General features: G+C 39.6%; 1 protein-coding gene across 5 annotated transcripts in view; it reads right to left on the bottom strand.

Moving 5' to 3' along the window:
• Positions 1–7,057, bottom strand: part of cux1b (cut-like homeobox 1b) — a 78,909-nt gene extending 71,852 nt beyond the window's left edge. For all 5 annotated transcript variants that reach the window (XM_058079250.2, XM_058079252.2, XM_058079246.2 and 2 more), the window contains exon 1: positions 6,918–7,057. In XM_058079250.2, the coding sequence (XP_057935233.2) occupies positions 6,918–6,980 (63 nt within the window). In that variant the 5' untranslated portion in view covers positions 6,981–7,057. The remainder of the gene's footprint in view (positions 1–6,917) is intronic.
• Between the last annotated feature and the right edge of the window lie 10,961 nt (positions 7,058–18,018).

The following is an 18,018-nucleotide window of genomic DNA, read 5'->3' as shown; positions in this document are numbered from 1 at the left end:
CGTTTGCCAAATTGTTTAGCAGTTAGATGCCATTTACTAAATAAATACGTGGAGCTGCCATTCCGATTATAATGCAAAGCGAACGTCAATAAAACATCACACACGCTTAGGAGAAGCCATTAATACTTCAAATACCACTTAAAGTGTTAGAAAACACACTGACAATGAAGTTTTTGCACCTTCAAAAAATAAGTAACATTGCCAAAGGATGCCATAATAACTGTCAGTATGGCATTAAATATCAACATTTTAAAATATTAATTAATACGTTTAAGCACCACCAATTCCATCTGTTTCGACACTGACTGCACAGGACTTATTTTATCTTTACTCAAAACGGCGCCGGTCAAGATTTCCATAGCAGTGCAAAATGTGTTTGACAGCATTATTAGATTATGACTCAAGTTATTTTTTTTGTTTGTTAAATTGGTTAAACTGGGTGTACCCGACACGCCTCTCAGTAGCAGGAGGGTGAAAATAGAAAAAAAAAAGGAAAAGAAGATTTTTCCCAAGGTTGACTGGGGAGGACGACTTCCTCTGAGATACGAGTTTGTCAGTCCTGCTTTCCTTTCAGGGATACAGTAAAACCTTCTTAAAACAGTAAGAGCCAAGTAAACCGGTTGGGGGGGCGGAGAGGTGCGGGGCACACCAAAGACCTGCCATGCACTCGCCCCACTCTCTGACTCATGTTTAGCGGCCAACACCCACCAAAACACAGTGCAAGCTCAGTCCCGATGCCAGGTTTTGTCACCGGGCAGAGGGCTGCTTGGCTACAGTAAAAGCAATGACGTGATGCCCCCCTACCCCCCTCTTCCGCTACGCTCCACCAGCCTGTGCAGCAACAGTAGGGGTAAAAATATCTCAACCAGCGCCTTCAGACACCCAGCTCATAAATTAACGCTAAAAAGTCCTGCAGACAACAACAGCAGGCCAGCCACTGAGAGATTTAAACCACTTGGGGTTGCCATCGGCCGCCACGCCGGGATCGGCTTACCAAAGACTTTACTAAATTTACCCGGTAGAAGCTGGACAATAAGAATGAACTCTAGATCGCTTTTCACTGAAGTTACGACACAAATATAGTCAATTATTTTCACACTAGCTTAGCTATGCCTTAATGCTGTTTGGACAAATGCCAATTTCCTTGACTCATCGGGAAAACTGAAAATCAAGTGATTGATAAGTAATACATTTTACTTACAGGACTCAAAAGATGCCTAGCAAGGAGTTATCTGTTAAAAAGCAGTGTGTTTTTTAAATTAGTCTTTTAAGTGGTAAGGTCAGCAGTGTCACGGATGTGTAGCGGAAGTGACTTCCAAAGGGAGGGGGCGGCAACAGAGAAGGCTCTGTCCCCCCTCCCCAGGTTCTCAGGGATGGGACAACCGCTAAACTTTTCTGAACTCACATTTCCACTCTGGTGTTGTTTCTAGGAGGGAGGAGTGATCACATAAATTATACGACATGTCTGTGAGCAATTCTGCCATTGGTTTTGACTTTTTTGAGTCTTTCTATTGAGTTAGTTTATAAAAAAATGTGTCATTGTCATTTATAACTGTCGAGGATCAATCATATTAACACTACCGTCCAGCCCCGTCCACCCAAAAAAAATCTGTAACCTTAGAGGACACACTGATATCTGATGCCCTGTTGGTCTTAACATCAAATGAGTTGAGCGCCTCTGCTGATGACAGACAAGTAGTGCGCTCGGTTTTGTCTCAACTGTCCAAAGACACGATTAATTAATTTGTAATTAATTAAAAATGCATTATGACTGTACAAAAGACTCCTTGTTATACCCTGGTCTGTTCTGGTTTATTTCAGGCTGACATGTGTGCGGGTGTTGCTCAGAATTACTACGCTGGTCGGGTACCTGAACGTGTCACTGTAGCTGCTAGCTTCGGGAGTTGATGTCACGGTAACTGTTTAGCTCTGGGCGTTGATGCTATGTATAGCTTTGTGCGTCTATAAATGTGAGTAACGTTTAGTCTCACTTATTTAACGTTAGACGCCGGCGATATATATATATATATATATATATATATATATATATATGTTGTATAGTGTTTTGTGCCGTTATGCTGGTTGCTTACTGTCTGTTAGTTAGCCTCGTTAGCATCGCTACTGTGTTCCGGTTCAGTTGTGAACATATTGCTAACTCGTGTATGTTGTAGTGGGCTTTGTGCTTGGTTCCATTGTAGTCACTTATAGACTCATAAGTTTGTGCTCACAAGTATTGTTTTGCGTGCTTTTTCCCCCACACAGAAACTACACACACGTACATACACATGCCCCCATGCGTTCCCACCTACCTGTGATGCGGACGTCCCTCATTGCTACTGCGCTCACCTGAACAGTATTGCTGTACTCAATTAAACCCCCCTTACTACAATGACCATCCCACATAAACTTTCAAAAATATCCAAAAACTGCAGTCTCACGAGCAGAAGTAAATCACAGTACAAACAAACAAACTGCTATGAAAACATAACCTCCTTGAAGGAGGTAAGAGACTGCTTGACTCCAAAAGAAAACGCTCTTTCATTCAGTCTAACAATTTGTGCCCAACTAGAGTTCTGTTTCCAATTTGCCAAGGTTATGCAAAAAAAAAATAAAAAGCATACTAAAGGCTCTTATCTTATTAGGGCTCGCCAGTAATGAAGCTCAATCTCCCATCGCTGTCAAGAAGAGACACGATGTTCCAAGCAAACTGCTTGACTGGGTCAAATGAAAAACAACAATAGAAGAGAAGAGTGATGAGTTCTCGAAAGAAACTCCACTCCGTAATGGATGGACAGGGATTAAGAGTCGTTAAGACCTCCTCCATCTGTAATTCACCGTCATCCTGCCGTCATCTTTGAATCACTGATCCATTTTGCGAGTGTGCAAGACCTTGCTAAAAGCATCGCTGTTGCGCCCATTTATGTTTCAAGCGAAGGAAAGAGAAAATGGGGGGGGGGGACGTAGAGAGAAGACAAGTTAACAGCTCGCGACGCTGTTTCAAAGCACTCTCTGTCCTGTAACAACCACCTAGCTAGTTCCTCATGCAGGGGGAATACGACACGCTGATCAAATAAGATTTTAATGAACATCAGCAGCTGGAGCCTGAGGAATAGGCTGCGATGGCTTAAAGCTACTGACATCGAGGTTGGCTGGGATTTTCATCATCAAAAGCCTAACATACACACCAAAATTGTTTTTGCCAGTCTATTGTCACATAGAGCAGAAAAGGCTGCAAAAAACCACCACGAGAAATGTGTACACCATGATCACATATTCATAACACTGCTGCAACTGTCACACATTTCTGTTTTTAAGGAGGAATGAACAACTATGCCACAGTAAAAAAAAAAAACACACTGCATATGACTGTTATTATGAATCTTTAACACAGATATATGGTATTTTTTACTTACATTTTTATATTATATTACTCTTTTACTCAAAACATTACATATCTTATCCAAAATGTACAAAACCAACAATCAGTGTTCATTTCTGCATTAGGAATGGCTGATTTAAATGATATACAAAAGAAACTAAACAAATTTAGCAATATGGAGATTTCAATTCCATCAAAATAATGCATGTTGATGACAAAACCTAGCCGTGTCCTGCAAAATTGACAGCGACATCAATGTAAATGTACCGCTGTAGCTAGCGCCACAAAAGTATGTCCGGAGCCGCCGCTCCTCTCGGTCACTCATCCTCGCCTCCATGTCGGCAAATGAACTATTTCTTCTAAGAATCATTCGGCCATGCTAACTGCTTCAAGCTAGCTTGAATGTAAAGTGGCGTACACAAGTGTACTTTGACAGAATTCTTGCTAAGTCTAGTCACGAGGCATCAGTAATATTACATTGATGAGACATGACGTTATATTACATTACCTTCACGCTGTGGGGAGTCGGCCATGGCATGTCTAACATGACATAGTGAAACCGAAAGTTATCCGTTTTTTCTCCTTGTGTCTTTTGTCCTTACCTACTCTGTTTGAAAGCCGTATGTTTAGAATGAATAAACTGGAGGCTAATTAGTTAGCTCGGTAGCATGCTATGCTAGCTGCTGCCGTCTCTTATGTCCCTGAGGTGATCCTGCATAATAAAGAGTGTAAAGGCAACTATAGGGGAGTTAGTTGTTGTCTAGAGAGCTCTAATAATGTTAAAAACACAGGCTTTCTATGTCCCGACTACAAAAATATTCAGTTTATTAATATTGATATTCACTCATCGCAGGCGGAAACAATTAACAGCGATAAACGAGGTGCGAATGCCCATCCCTACTTTGCCAGTTTTAAAAGCAAAGGGATTGGTGGAGATGCGGTCTAAAGTGGTTGTTTCAACAGACAGTTCTAGCGGAATACTGGGATAGTCATTAAAAACACTATGCTATGAAACTTTTTTTTTCATTTTTCAATATCAGTGAAATAACTGGTAGCTTTCAATAACTCTGCTTCATTGATCGCCGCTATCCTAAAACATAACATAGCATCAGAATGTCTGTGTTGCTGGGTCATTGTTGTCTGTGTGAGAGTGACAGGAAGAAAAGCTCAGACTCCCTTGTAGTCACCTGTCTGCATGCACCTGTACAGGCTGTATCATGACCCCCGACTATAAAACTATGTCTTTTTCATGGATAAATAAAATCTGCATTGAGGTCGATATGGTAGTTTTCAGGTTTCATGTTTGTCGTATGCAGGTTAACACATGACCAACAAATGTAATAAGGACAAGAGAACCCACTACCCCACCTGGAACGTACGTGACCTCAAATCGCTGAAGTCAAACGTAAATAAAAACATGGTGCCGACCTTCATGAAGTCAACATGCCTCCAATTCCTGTGTGTTATTTTGCGCAATACAACACTGCCATGGAAACAGGACTTCAGAACGGTGCTAAATATGAAAAAACTTCTCTAGTCATTCATGGAAATGTTGTTAAATATAGTATTTTGGTGTGGTTAGCATCACCGGGACAACAGTACAATGATATTACCTCCGTTGACTGGCGTTCACATGGACTTTTTCTAGTCATAGGTGAGAAATTTGACTACATAGTTTTCTGGAATGCAGCATATCCCCCCCTTCAAAAAAAAAAACAAAAACAAAAACAAGAATGGGGGTTGAAAATGGTCCTTCTCTGAGGGCTTTCCTCCAGGAGCCTCTTGGTGAGAGTGAGAGTAAATAAGATGTCGTCAATAATAGACAGTGAATGTTCTGAAGAGTTCTGCACACACACACACACACACACACACACACACACACACACACACACACACACACACATACACACACCAGCTCTGACTGATTCCTATCCTGCAGACAGGCCTGCCAAGCGCCAGCCTTTTTGCACACGCTCAGATTCACTGTCCTGACTAATCGCTTGTGATAGGGGCCTTTGCCATAATTACCCAGGGCCTTATCACAAACTTATGCGATGCATTTTTCATGTCCTGGCTGCTGGCGCTGCCTTCACTGTCCATGCTGGCAGTCAATCTATGAGAGGAGGGGTGAGGGGAGGAAAAAAAAAAAAAAAAGACTGATCCCGCACAAATTCACACACTCTAGTTCAAATAGGGAGAAATGGGTGAGAGCGGGGTGAAGGGCCAGTGAGGAGACAGGGTGGAAAAAAATAAAAATGGGAGGAGGAAGGGTGGGCGGGGGGCAAGATTGGATGGAAGGTGCTGGGTGAACATGAAGGGGGAGGGAGATAGATAGTGAGGACAGAAAGGAGAGAGCGAGCGAGAAAGAGAGAGAGCACATTTTTTTACATAATGCATGAACAAGGGGCAGGAGTAGGAGGGCAGCACAGGATCAAATAAATAGGAGAAGTGAAGCCTTGATGATGTGGCATAAGTGCAACACAAAGGCCGCCGGGGGTAGACTTATTCACTGTCCTTTTGTCTAACACACTCACCGTGACCTATTTTTTTTTTTTTTTAAAGTTTAAACCCAATCCTATTTGAGGGAAAACACTATCAGTGGTCTAGCCTAGATAATGCCATGTTATGTTAATGAGCAAGTGGGCTTCTAATATTCATCAAGTTGAAATCCAGCTAGGGCCATGTTAAATGCCACAGGGAGAGGGGGGCCCACACACACACACACACTCATACAACAGTGCCATTGTCTTGGTGTGTTGTGATAGGTCAACTGGCTCCAATATACACTCGCTGTTGACACGCACACTGGGCCCAATATTCGATCCGGTTCCGCCTTCCCTTGCGCGTGCATGTCAAAATTAGTAGCTATTGTACGATTTGTAAGCTAACTGTAAAAAAACACAACAAAAAGGTCCTTATGAATCAATATTACTAATTATGTCGTCAATAAACAATGTACGTGGCAATGTATGCAAAAATTGATCATCTAACTGCTGTAAAACCGCTAGCCAAAAGATGTTGCTAACAACAAAACTTGCTAATTTGCTAGTTAATAGTACATGAAAAAATGGGAGTAATAATGAGTGTTACTTGTTTTAGTGTATTATTTATCCTCCCAGCAAAGCATCCAGCTCACGGCGGCTAAAGCGTCAGGCTAACTACTACTCGCTAAAAGTTGAACAACACGCAATAAAAAGGTGGCGAAGGAGAAAAGCTTCCCGTACTAGCAGCACCGTTTTTTTTAAAGGGGGTCTTTTTTGTTGTTATTTCACCGCATCCCCGCCGTGTCGTCGCCCCGCCGGTCGCCCCAGTTGCAGTGGACCGATCGATGTGGAATTGAACAAAGAGGATCAATTTCTGATCAGCGAGAGAGCCACTTTCATCAATGTGAGAGGGAGCTCTCTCGGCTTCTCTTCCCCCAATAAACAGAATGAGACGACGGCGGTGGCGGAACACAAAAAGCACACAAACGTAAAGCAACCGAGCGAGAGCCCCGGCGAAGCTAAGCCAAGCGAGCCGAAGAGAACTCGAAACTGACCTGTAGTTGTTGTAAGTCAAAGCGCTTCCAATATTGAAACATCGATCCTGCATTGGCCGCCATCTTGAGACATATTGAGACAGGAATGAGATGCTGATAGAGCGCGCGGGGGTTGGAGTTCAGTGGAGTGGAGCGGGAAGATGGAAAACCCGGACTGGATTCACAACACCGCCTCGTTCTGGAGCACAAAGTACGTACGGAATGGAGTCACTCTGGGGGTGTGTCGCTTTAATAACGCCATTATAATTGCTTAAATAGCATTTTTTTATCACCACGCGAAATTCACAGGTAAATACCAAATTCTGTTTTTATTTAAACCGAACAAATGTAGTTATTGTCCACCATTTTGTAGAAAGATGATAGAAAAATAGAACAAAAAGGGCAAATTCAGTTGCTTGGAAGTGTATGTGTTAAAAAAAAGATCAAAATGAACATATATAAACGTGATAGATTATTGTTATGTCATTCGTTTGAATTAATATAGAATATATTTATTCGTTAAATTAGCCTAAAAAGATAATGTTGTAATTTGCTCCAAATAACAAAAAAACTCCCATTAAGTGCCAATTTTCATGAAATTTATGTTACAATTCACTATTGGTTTTTCATTTTGTTCATTTTTACATTGTTTATGTTCATATTTCTCCACCAGATGGCGCTACTTTTGCCCATTCAACACATGCAGTATCATTTAATTCGTTTTTCTGTGCTTTACCAGGGTACCATAACACTAAAATGATGAGTGTGTGTCTATTTATGTTGGAAAATGGTGTGTATGTTAAAAAAAAAGATGTGTTATATTTGTTGTGTTTTCTTTTTGGATTAAAAACAGGTATGGAGCAGGAGCAGTGGAGCGGGGTCCGGGGTCCTGATGAAAAATACAAAAAGAAACAATAAAATACACTGGTGCTTGTCACTGATGTATTTCCAGAGAGGAAAAGCCAGCAGAAAACCAAATGAATGAATTAGACTGCCAAGATGGAGAATTATATACCCAAGCTAACCAGGAGGTGATCAGACATTTACAACAAAGTATCAGAACTTTTCCTGGAGAAGGAAAGGCTGCATGTACTTCATACACAACGAAAAGGTAAGAAATATATATTTGAAAACATATATTTATACCCAAAGTGAATTATTCCCCTCTTTTCCGCTTATTCTCATAATGAGTTTTAACATTAAAAAAAACTCTCTGAACATCACTGGTATAGCGGTATATAAACATAATCTTCTTTAAAGGGTTAAATGGCCAAATTACAATTTATATTTCATATGTATATTTGAGGTACCTAAAAGATATATCTAAAAGAATGGACAAAAAAATACAAATAGCTTATACAACATATTTTTGGGAAGCTGACAGTTTTTGTCATTAGGGACAAATGAGTGAGGCGATTAAAGGTTGCTCTTTTGGGTTATTATTATTTAAGATTTAGTCAAATGAGCGAACTGGAACACACTATCTTAAGCATTCATCCTTCCCTCACATAATTCAAAACACCATGATTACATTTGCAAATCAAATATTTACCATCCATCCTACCCAAATAGGTTCAGCAGATGAAACCGGACTAAGTCATGACTGCGGGGTGTTAGTGACGATGTCAATGTGTGTAAGGTAATAATATGGCGCTGTCGTTGCGCTGACCTTGAGCCACACAGTTGACCCCCTCCTGGGCTGCGCCTTCAGGCGTCACTGCTGCTGACCGCGTCCTCGTTGTGTAGCCTCTGAAGGATACATCAAGAATTTTTAATGACATTGTGCATATTTGTGTGTTGAAACTGTGCTGGATTATGTACTGTATACCTATTACATGCAGTTTATCAGCCTCTCATATATATATATTTTTTTATACTGAATAAAAATACTGAGAGTTGCCCTGCGTTATCGCCCCAACACATCTGCTGTTCATATTGTTTTCTTTTTTTAGTAGAAGTTGTTGGCGTGTCAATGGTGCTGTGAGGTCTGTGTGGGTGAAATTACCTTTTTTTTTAACGCACACAGAGCTCACAGTCTCACTATCAAGTCAATCTGGAAGAAAAATATACTATAGCTTTATTTTTGTTTCCGTCTACATGGGAATGTGCCCTTTCACTGCACCTGTGGACATTTGTGCCGCTGTTTGTTTATGTCCGCTTCAGCGTGAATGGCGTTCATTGCTCCGATAACTGACGCAGGCAAAATAACTTTGCCTTATTTTATACGTGATTTAATTTAAAACTAAAATATAAACCATCACACACCCAATGTGCTTTATTTTCCACTGAGCTACCCCCTCAGAGTATATCTCATACGAGCAGCCTCAATTATGAGGATAATAATAGTGGCGGAACTATCGCCTGTGTCACTGTTTCCTTGTGATTAGGCGACTTGGTGGCTTTTTTAAAAGCCTTAACATGTGTAATGAATGCACTGCTGGCAAGCACCACGTTTACACAGCACTTTCAAAATGTTGTGGGTGTGAACTGATCAATGTTGTTGACGCTCCTCCTCGTCTCCTCGTCTCCTCGCTACATGACAACCTGCATGCTAGCTATCATTAAGCCAAACCAGAAATACAGGATCTGGATAATCCACATTGTGTATTATTATCCCTTATGCTCTGGGCATATATTTGTGTGTGTTTTTGTGAGTGTCACACATACTAAAAGTATAAAAAATGCAATTCCCGGAATATGTTAAAAACATACGTACCTGTTCATGTAGCAGTTGATTGCAAATGAGGGCCGGTTTCATTTGAATATGATCTTTATACAAAATAGCTCTTATAACTTGTTGAATGCCCATCCAGTTGTACAACTTGGATTGGACCATTTGAGGGGGCGGGGGGTGATTTAACACAGATTGTGTCAGTTCTGGCTGCTCAGTACAATATGGCTAAGTTGAACAACAATATTCATTCATTTTCTACCGCTTATCCTCACAAGGGTCGTGGGGGGTGCTGGAGCCTATCCCAGCTGTCTACACCCTGGACTGGTGGGCCAGCCAATCACAGGGCACATATAGACAAACAACCATTCACACTCACATTCATACCTATGGATAATTTGGAGTCGCCAATTAACCTAGCATGTGGGAGGAATCTGGAGTGCCCGCAGAAAACCCACGTGGAGAACATGCAAACGCCACACAGAGATGGCCGAGGGTGGAATTGAACTCAGGTGTCCTCGCTGTGAGGTCTGCATGCTAACCACTAGATCGCCGTGCAGCCTGAACAACAATATGATAACAATAAAAGACCAAGAACGGAAAAGATGTCAATTTTTTTCAATGTATGCCTTAGGTTGGCCACAATAAAAGGCCGCTACATGTGCTGGTGGTCCAAAGGGGGTCTGAAAACCAGTCAGGATTGGCTGTGACCATCATTTGCCTCAAATACCATATACAGTACACCCATCCAGAGCATCCCAAAAATGCTCAATGGGTGACATGTTGGGTGGCGATGCTTCCAGGAATTGTGTACAGACCCTTGCAACATGGGGTCATGCATTATCATTCTGCAACATGAGGTGATGCTTGTGGATGAATGACACAACCACGGGCCTCAGGCTATCATCACAGTATCTCTGTGCATTCAAAATGCCATCAGTAAAATGCAGCTGTGTTGTGGATGGAGCGGCATTGTGGCAGTGGGGTTATGTTATGTTATGTTATGTTATGTTATGTTATGTTATGTTATGTTATGTTATGTTATGTTATGTTATGTTATGTTATGTTATGTTATGTTATGTTATGTTACGTATGTTATGTTACCTATGCTATGCTATGCTACATCTGTAATGTATGTTATGTTACCTATGCTATGCTGTGCTATGCTATGTTACGTATGTTATGTTATGTTATGTTACGTATGTTATGTTATGCTATGCTATGCTATGTTACGTATGTTATGTTGTGTTACGTATGTTTTGTTATGTTACATCTGTAATGTTATGTTGTTATGTTACATATGTTATGTTACGCATGTTGTTACCTATGCTATGCTATGCTACGTCTGTAATGTTATGTTATTTTACGTATGTTATGTTACCTATGCTATGCTATGCTATGTTACGTCTGTTGTTATGTTATGTTGTGTTACGTATGTTATGTTACGTATGTTATGTTATGCTATGCTATGCTACGTATGTTACATATGTTATGTTATGTATGTTATGCTATGCTATGCTATGCTATGCTATGCTATGCTATGCTATGCTATGCTATGCTATGCTATGCTATGCTATGCTATGCTATGCTACGTATGTTACATATGATGTTATGTTATGCTATCCTATGTTATATTACGTATGTTATGTCATGTTATGTTACGTATGTTATGTTACGTATGTTATGTTATGCTATGCTACGTTATATTACGTATGTTATGTTATGTTATTTTATGTTACGTATGTTATGGCCTACAAGCACAAGTGTATTTTATTGACGGCATTTTGAAGACAGGCTGCAAGAGATGTGTGGTAAAGAAAATGGAAGCATATTTGGGACGGTATTTGAAACAAATGGTGGTCACAGCAGATAGTACCCCCCCACCCCCTCTCCCCAACCTAAGGCACACCTGTGCAGTACTCACGCCGTCTCACCAGCATTTGATATGTCCCACCTGTGAGGCGGATAGATTATACGTCATGAATGATGAATGCTCACTAAGACAGATTTAGACAGATTTGTGGAACAATAATAGAGCGAGATCAGCCTTTTGTAGGTACAAAAGACAGCTCATGAATAATGGGAGCAAAACCAAAACTGTTGCGTTTCCGATGAGTGTAGTTTCAATGTGAAAACTCTCAATTTTCCAAATGCTTGTAAGACTATTAAGAATGTTTGCCTTCAGCAAGCCACACAATATCAGCACTCCTTCGAGTCCTTAAGGGGTGTTTTTGGCAGCCCACTAGCGACTATACTGTACAAACTGGTATGACGACTATTGCACGTCAATGCTCCGATTAACCGCCGTTTTCTATAGTCTACAAAAGCAAATAACAGTTGGAGTCTGTGCGTTGCTGGAAAAAAAAGAAAACATTGGCATTAACAGCTGTGGCTGTAGGCGACCTTGCTGAAAACTGAACCGTGCGTTAAACACTTGGCCTGCCGGTGTTTACAATGAACTAATCAGTTTTAATGTTGGCTGAGCTGATTGCTCCTTGTTGTTATTACAGTAGATCGGGTGGTCATTTCAAGGAGGGGGGTACTGTCGCGGTACTACCACCGGAATTTGAAAATGTAATTTTCTGTAATTAGAAAATGTTTCACTGCTAATCACTTATGATTGATAGACGAGATTGAATAATAGTCGCAGTTTAGCCGTTAGCCTGGTCGTCTGGCTAGCACTACAACCACAAATAAGTATGTTGCGGGGCTGTCTCCATGCCATTATTGCTAAAGGAATATAGCTTCTAAACACCAACAAATCCTGCTAAAAGTGGTTGAGTAGTGACAAGCGTTATATTATAAAATATAAAATATGTATAATGTCAATAAGCTGTGAATATTCCAAATAATATTGAGTTACTGTGCTCTCTTTCCAGACTGTCTGCATTCCAGCACATAGTATATCTCATAAGGAGACTGAAGCTTCACTCAGCTCTGTCTGCTTTGCTTTGAAGCAGCAAGGGGGTGGGTGGGGGTGCTGCGGGGGTTGCGGGGTTCAGTCAAGTTGGAACAAGACTTATCAATCCACCTACAAATGATGATGATCCTGCAACACATTTAACACGTCTGGCACGAACACCAGCCAGGGAGCAAGTAGACGCTCTGTTTAGTATGAACATTTGGTTTGACACTTTTACTGGTTACTTTGAGTAGTTTACACAGCGGATAGAATGACATGTTTTTAAAAGGCAAAATGTTAAAAGTATAAAAAATCAGCAGGGTTTTAACAGCCTGGCATCTGACTAAAAAACAGCATGCAGTCGGGGGTCACGTTTCAGTTATTAGAAGAAGGTAGAAGCACATAGTGTTCCATTTCAACTCAACAACCCTCTATATGTATATTATTTTCTATGCCGCTTATCCTCACTGGGGTCGCGGGTGTGCTGACTTCGGGCGAGACCCTCCGGGGTACACACTGGACTGGTTGCCAGGGTGGCACATATATACACAAACAACCATTCACACTCACATACATACCTATGGACAATTTGGAGTCGCTAATTAACCTAGCATGTTTTTAGGAATGTGGAATTGAATGCATCACATAATCACTTCACAGTTCCACATGTCCAAAAGGAGTAGGAAGAAGCAAAGCTTATTAAATCCTACGCCTCCATCTGGTACTTTTACAATCAGTAACTGTTACATTTGTTCACGTCCTGCTTTCCTAATATAATTAAAAATATTTTTTAAATTAAATTATTAAATTATTAAAATTATTAAATGTAATTATATTTTATTATATTATATATTTATTAATTTTATTAATTAAATTATTATTTTTTTAAATTTATTTTTTAATGTTTTTATTTTTTGTCCTATACCGAAGTAGGAGGTGATATGACCATCCAATGACATAATGGGTACCATAGTAAGTGTCAATATAGTGATATATATAGCACATCATGACTGGTTCAAGACTCTTCATCCTTGTATTTAGCAAACATCAACTGCTTGTATTGTTTCTTGAATTGGCTCATCGTTGTGCATTGTTTGAGTTCCTTACTCAATCCATTCCATAGTTTGATTCCACATACTGAAATGCTATGGCTTTTTAACGTAGTCCTAGCATATAAGTGTTTCAAATGTAGTTCTTCCCTGAGATCATATTTCTCCTCTCTTGTAGAGAAGTATTGGACGACATTTTTAGGTATTTTGGTTATTTTTAGCCTTATGCATTATTTTAGCTGTTTGAAGATTAACTAGGGGCTGCACGGTGGTCTAGTGGTTAGTGTGCAGACCTCACAGCTGGGAGACCCGAGTCAATCCCACCCTCGGCCATCTCTGTGTGGAGTTTGCATGTTCTCCCCTGTGCATGCGTGGGTTTTCTCCGGGTATTCCGGAGCAAAAACATGCGAGGTTAATTGGCGACTCCAAATTGTCCATAGGTATGAATGTGAGTGTGAATGGTTGTTTGTCTATATGTTCCCTGTGATTGGCGTGTACCCCGCCTCTCAAGACAGCCCAAAGACAGCTGGAATAGGCTCCATCCCCCCCCCCGACTCTCGTGAGGAAAAGCCATAGAAAATGAATGAAATGAATGAAGATTAACTATATCAGCAAATGTAAGTCTTTGTGATTTTAGAAATAAGGAGTTAAAAAATAAAAGCAGGCTTTGCTACACATCTTAAAATAATGCCCGTCAACTATCCATCAGTCGGTTATCGATACGGTAGCTGTAAGCTTCATTTCTAACTTAGCATGTGAGTGTCATGTTAGCACCGTAGTGTACTTTGATGCTAGTGATGCTAACATTGGCCACTTGGGACACTTCAATTAAAGCTACAGACACACAAAAAGGCTTGTTGCCAGTTCAGTTTACTAAAAGCGATTTCAAGGCTAACAATATTGTGGGACTCGTGAAATTTTGGGGGGAATATCATGAGTGTCATGTAGATTGTTGTGTGTTGTTGTTGCCGTTATACAAGTGTAGCCTTTATGTCCTCCAGCTTTACCACTCTTGATTGTGTGCCCCTCTCTGCCTGGCACTCATTGACTCCTCATTGCCTGTAAGGGGCTTTTAGTGGGCCTCGTGTGGCCGGGTTACAGATAGATGTGTGGCCCTCGGGGGCCCGCGGGCGGAGAGCAACACTGATCATGTCAGACAGGCCCGGACGGCTGCATAAGATCATCATCGCCCCGGCAGTGGAGTGAATCGCCTCAGTGGCACTTTCACACAACCCCTGACCTCTGGTGTAACCTCTGAGGTCACGATCAAGGTCAGGGGTCATAGAGGGTCTCTGTGATCAGGGTGCTAGCGATTCCCCCCCCTCTACCATTCGTCTTCTATCTGTTCCTCTATCGCTCACACCGACCGGGACCAATTGAGACATCCTGTCCCCAGAGAGTGCAAAAAGAGAAAATCAATAGGGAAGATGAGTGATTACCTGGAGTCTCATTGGAGAAGACTCTCTCTATGGGAGGGGTGTCCAACTTCATCACTATTAGAGCTCCTTTGACTGAAAGAAAATGAGTTTTATTTTTATGACTGGCAACATTTAAATTGTACTGCATTTGCATCTGCATGTTGGACACACACACAAAGCAAAATTTGTTTTCAATCAGAAATCACTCCACACTCTTAATTGTTCTCTGGATCTACCATATCTTACTTATTGTGTGGAAATATGGGCTAATAACTATAAAAGCACTCTTCACTCGCTAAATGTATTAAAAAAAAGGTCAGTAAGGATAATTCATAATGCCGCCTATGGAGAACATACTAACTCCTTATTTCTAAAATCACAAATACTTAAACTTGCTGATATAGTTCATCTTCAAACAGCTAAAATAATGCATAAGGCTAAAAATAACCAATTAGCTAAAAATGTCATCCAATACTTCTCTACAGGAGAGGAGAAATATGATCTCAGGGAAGAACTACATTTGAAACACTTATATGCTAGGACTACGTTAAAAAGCCATAGCATTTCAGTATGTGGAGTATCAAACTATGGGATGGATTAAGTAAGGAACTCAAACAATGCACAACGATGAGCCAATTCAAGAAACAATACAAGCAGTTGATGTTTGCTAAATACAAGGATGAAGAGTCTTGAACCAGTCATGATGTGCTATATATATCACTATATTGACACTTACTATGGTACCCATTATGTCATTGGATGGTCATATCACCTTGTACTTCGGTACGTGACAAAAAAATAAAAATAATTTAATTAATAAAACATTATAAATATATAATATAATAAAATATAATTACATTTAATAATTTTAATAATTTAATAATTTAATTTAAAAAAATAATACAACATTTTAAATTATATTAGGAAAGCAGGAAGTGAACAAATGTAGCAGTTACTGATTGTAAAAGTACCAGATGGAGGGGTAGGATTTAATAAACTTTGCTTCTTCCTACTCCTTTTGGACATGTGGAACTGTGAACTGATTATGTGATGCATTTAATTCCACATTCCAAAAACATGCTAGGTTAATTAGCGACTCTAAATTGTCCATAGGTATGAATGTGAGTGTGAATGGTTGTTTGTCTATATGTGTCTATATGTCATTGTATGGTCATATCATCTCGTACTTTGGTACGTGACAAAAAAAAAATACTTAAACTATATTGGGAAAGCAGGAAGTGAACAAATGTAACAGTTACTGATTGTAAAAGTACCAGATGGAGGGCTAGGATTTAATTAGCTTTGCTTCTTCCTACTCCTCTTGGACATGTGGAACTGTGAACTGATTATGTGATGCATTCAATTGTAATCTGATGCATGTTCAAATGAAATTAAACCATTACCATTACCATTACACACAGCAATTAATTTTGACGACAAAAAGTGGGTAAAAAACAAGCAAATAAAAATGCCCAGCACCGTCCCCAAGTCCAGATCGAACTGCATTCCCTCCAACACAAAGTCACAAAAGCAGATAAAAATGAAACAAAACCACACAAGCCCATTTACACGTCACTTCCAAACCACGCTAACCTCCACTATTCCTGTGGGCCAGACATACACTACATGTGTTTATAATATGGAGCGTAAGACTGCTGTGGTGTCTCGGGCCAACCCCAGATAACCCCCCCCCCCTCCTCCTCCAGGGCAGGACGTCAGATGAAGAATCGTCTGAAAATAGAATGGCTGAGCTGAAAGGGAAAGGATAAATAATGCAGAAAGAATACAAAACCCTGGCTCTTATGGGGAACAACTCATCACACACATGCACAGACACGCAGAGGTCTCACTCTTTTTTTTTTTTTCTGCCCCCTCCGTCAAGAAAAGTGAACGGATGTCACAGGAAGGAGGAGGACCCAGTGGAGAAAGATCTCGCCTCATCTCCACCTCCTTGCCTGCATGCCAAGATTCCCGCGTCCATCCAGGATTTAAAGAAAACTCTCGAGGGAGGGGGATTGAGGGAATGATGTTGTCTGAGCCACACGCCGTGTTTTTTTTCCTATCTTCCAAAACAGCTGTTTTATCATTTTTACACGGGGTCTGCTGTCTAGCAATGACATCAGTCACTAAGGTCAAAACCAAGGAGCATCCTCGCATTGGATGGAGGGACCCAACATCTCAAAGTCTCCCTGCCCAGTGCCTTATTTTATACTGAATAGTAACTCATTAGCAAAAGCAAACAAACATGTACCCAACCCAGCTTATTTCAATGTCACTACAATACAGTAAAACACTACAGGGGGTTCCTCACACTCATAACAGTGCTTCAGAGATTTAGGCTTGTGTATGGAGACACCTAGTGCTAGAATGGCAGTATTAAAGTATTAAAACCTTCTAGTACTATTTTTACCAGCAGTAAAAAATAAAAATTTTTAAGTAAATAAAAACAGTTTTTATGATGCATTTATTAATTTATTTTTTAAATAATTAGTGTAATAAAATAAATAATTAAATTATGAAATATTACCCTGAGACCATAGTTTTAGTAGTAGTAAAATTATTTAATATATTATGCAGATTTAAAAAAATAATAATAAAATGAATTATTTTAAAATAATAATAAAATGAAATTATTATTATAAATTATTATTATTTTATTATTCATTTTTTATTCATTATTTTATTTATTCATTTTAAAATGAATTATTTAAAAAGAATAAAATGAATTACTGACCTTCATTAGGGGAGTGGAATTAATTATTTTTATCAGTAGGATTATTATATCAGTCTTAGTTTTATTTAAGGATTATTATACAAAAAAGTGGTTTAGTGAAATATTTCCTGATCATGTTTTCTATAATAATGAATATACATGAAGCCAAAGCAGTAAAAAAAAAAGTAAATAAATACAGTTTTTATGATGCATTTATTAATTTATTCTTAACATAATTAATGTTATAAAATAAATAATTAAATGATGAAATATTACCCCACGACTATGGAATTAATCGTTTTAGCAGTAGTAGTAAAATTATTTAATATATTATGCATATTTTAAAAATAATGAAATGAATTATTTTAA

The sequence above is a fragment of the Doryrhamphus excisus genome, linkage group LG8 (assembly GCF_037039965.1).
Source record: "Doryrhamphus excisus strain RoL-2023G ecotype Guam linkage group LG8, RoL_Dexc_Guam_v1.1, whole genome shotgun sequence".
In the NCBI taxonomy this organism is placed as follows: Eukaryota; Metazoa; Chordata; class Actinopteri; order Syngnathiformes; family Syngnathidae; genus Doryrhamphus; species Doryrhamphus excisus.
This window is presented reverse-complemented; position numbering and strand designations above follow the sequence as displayed.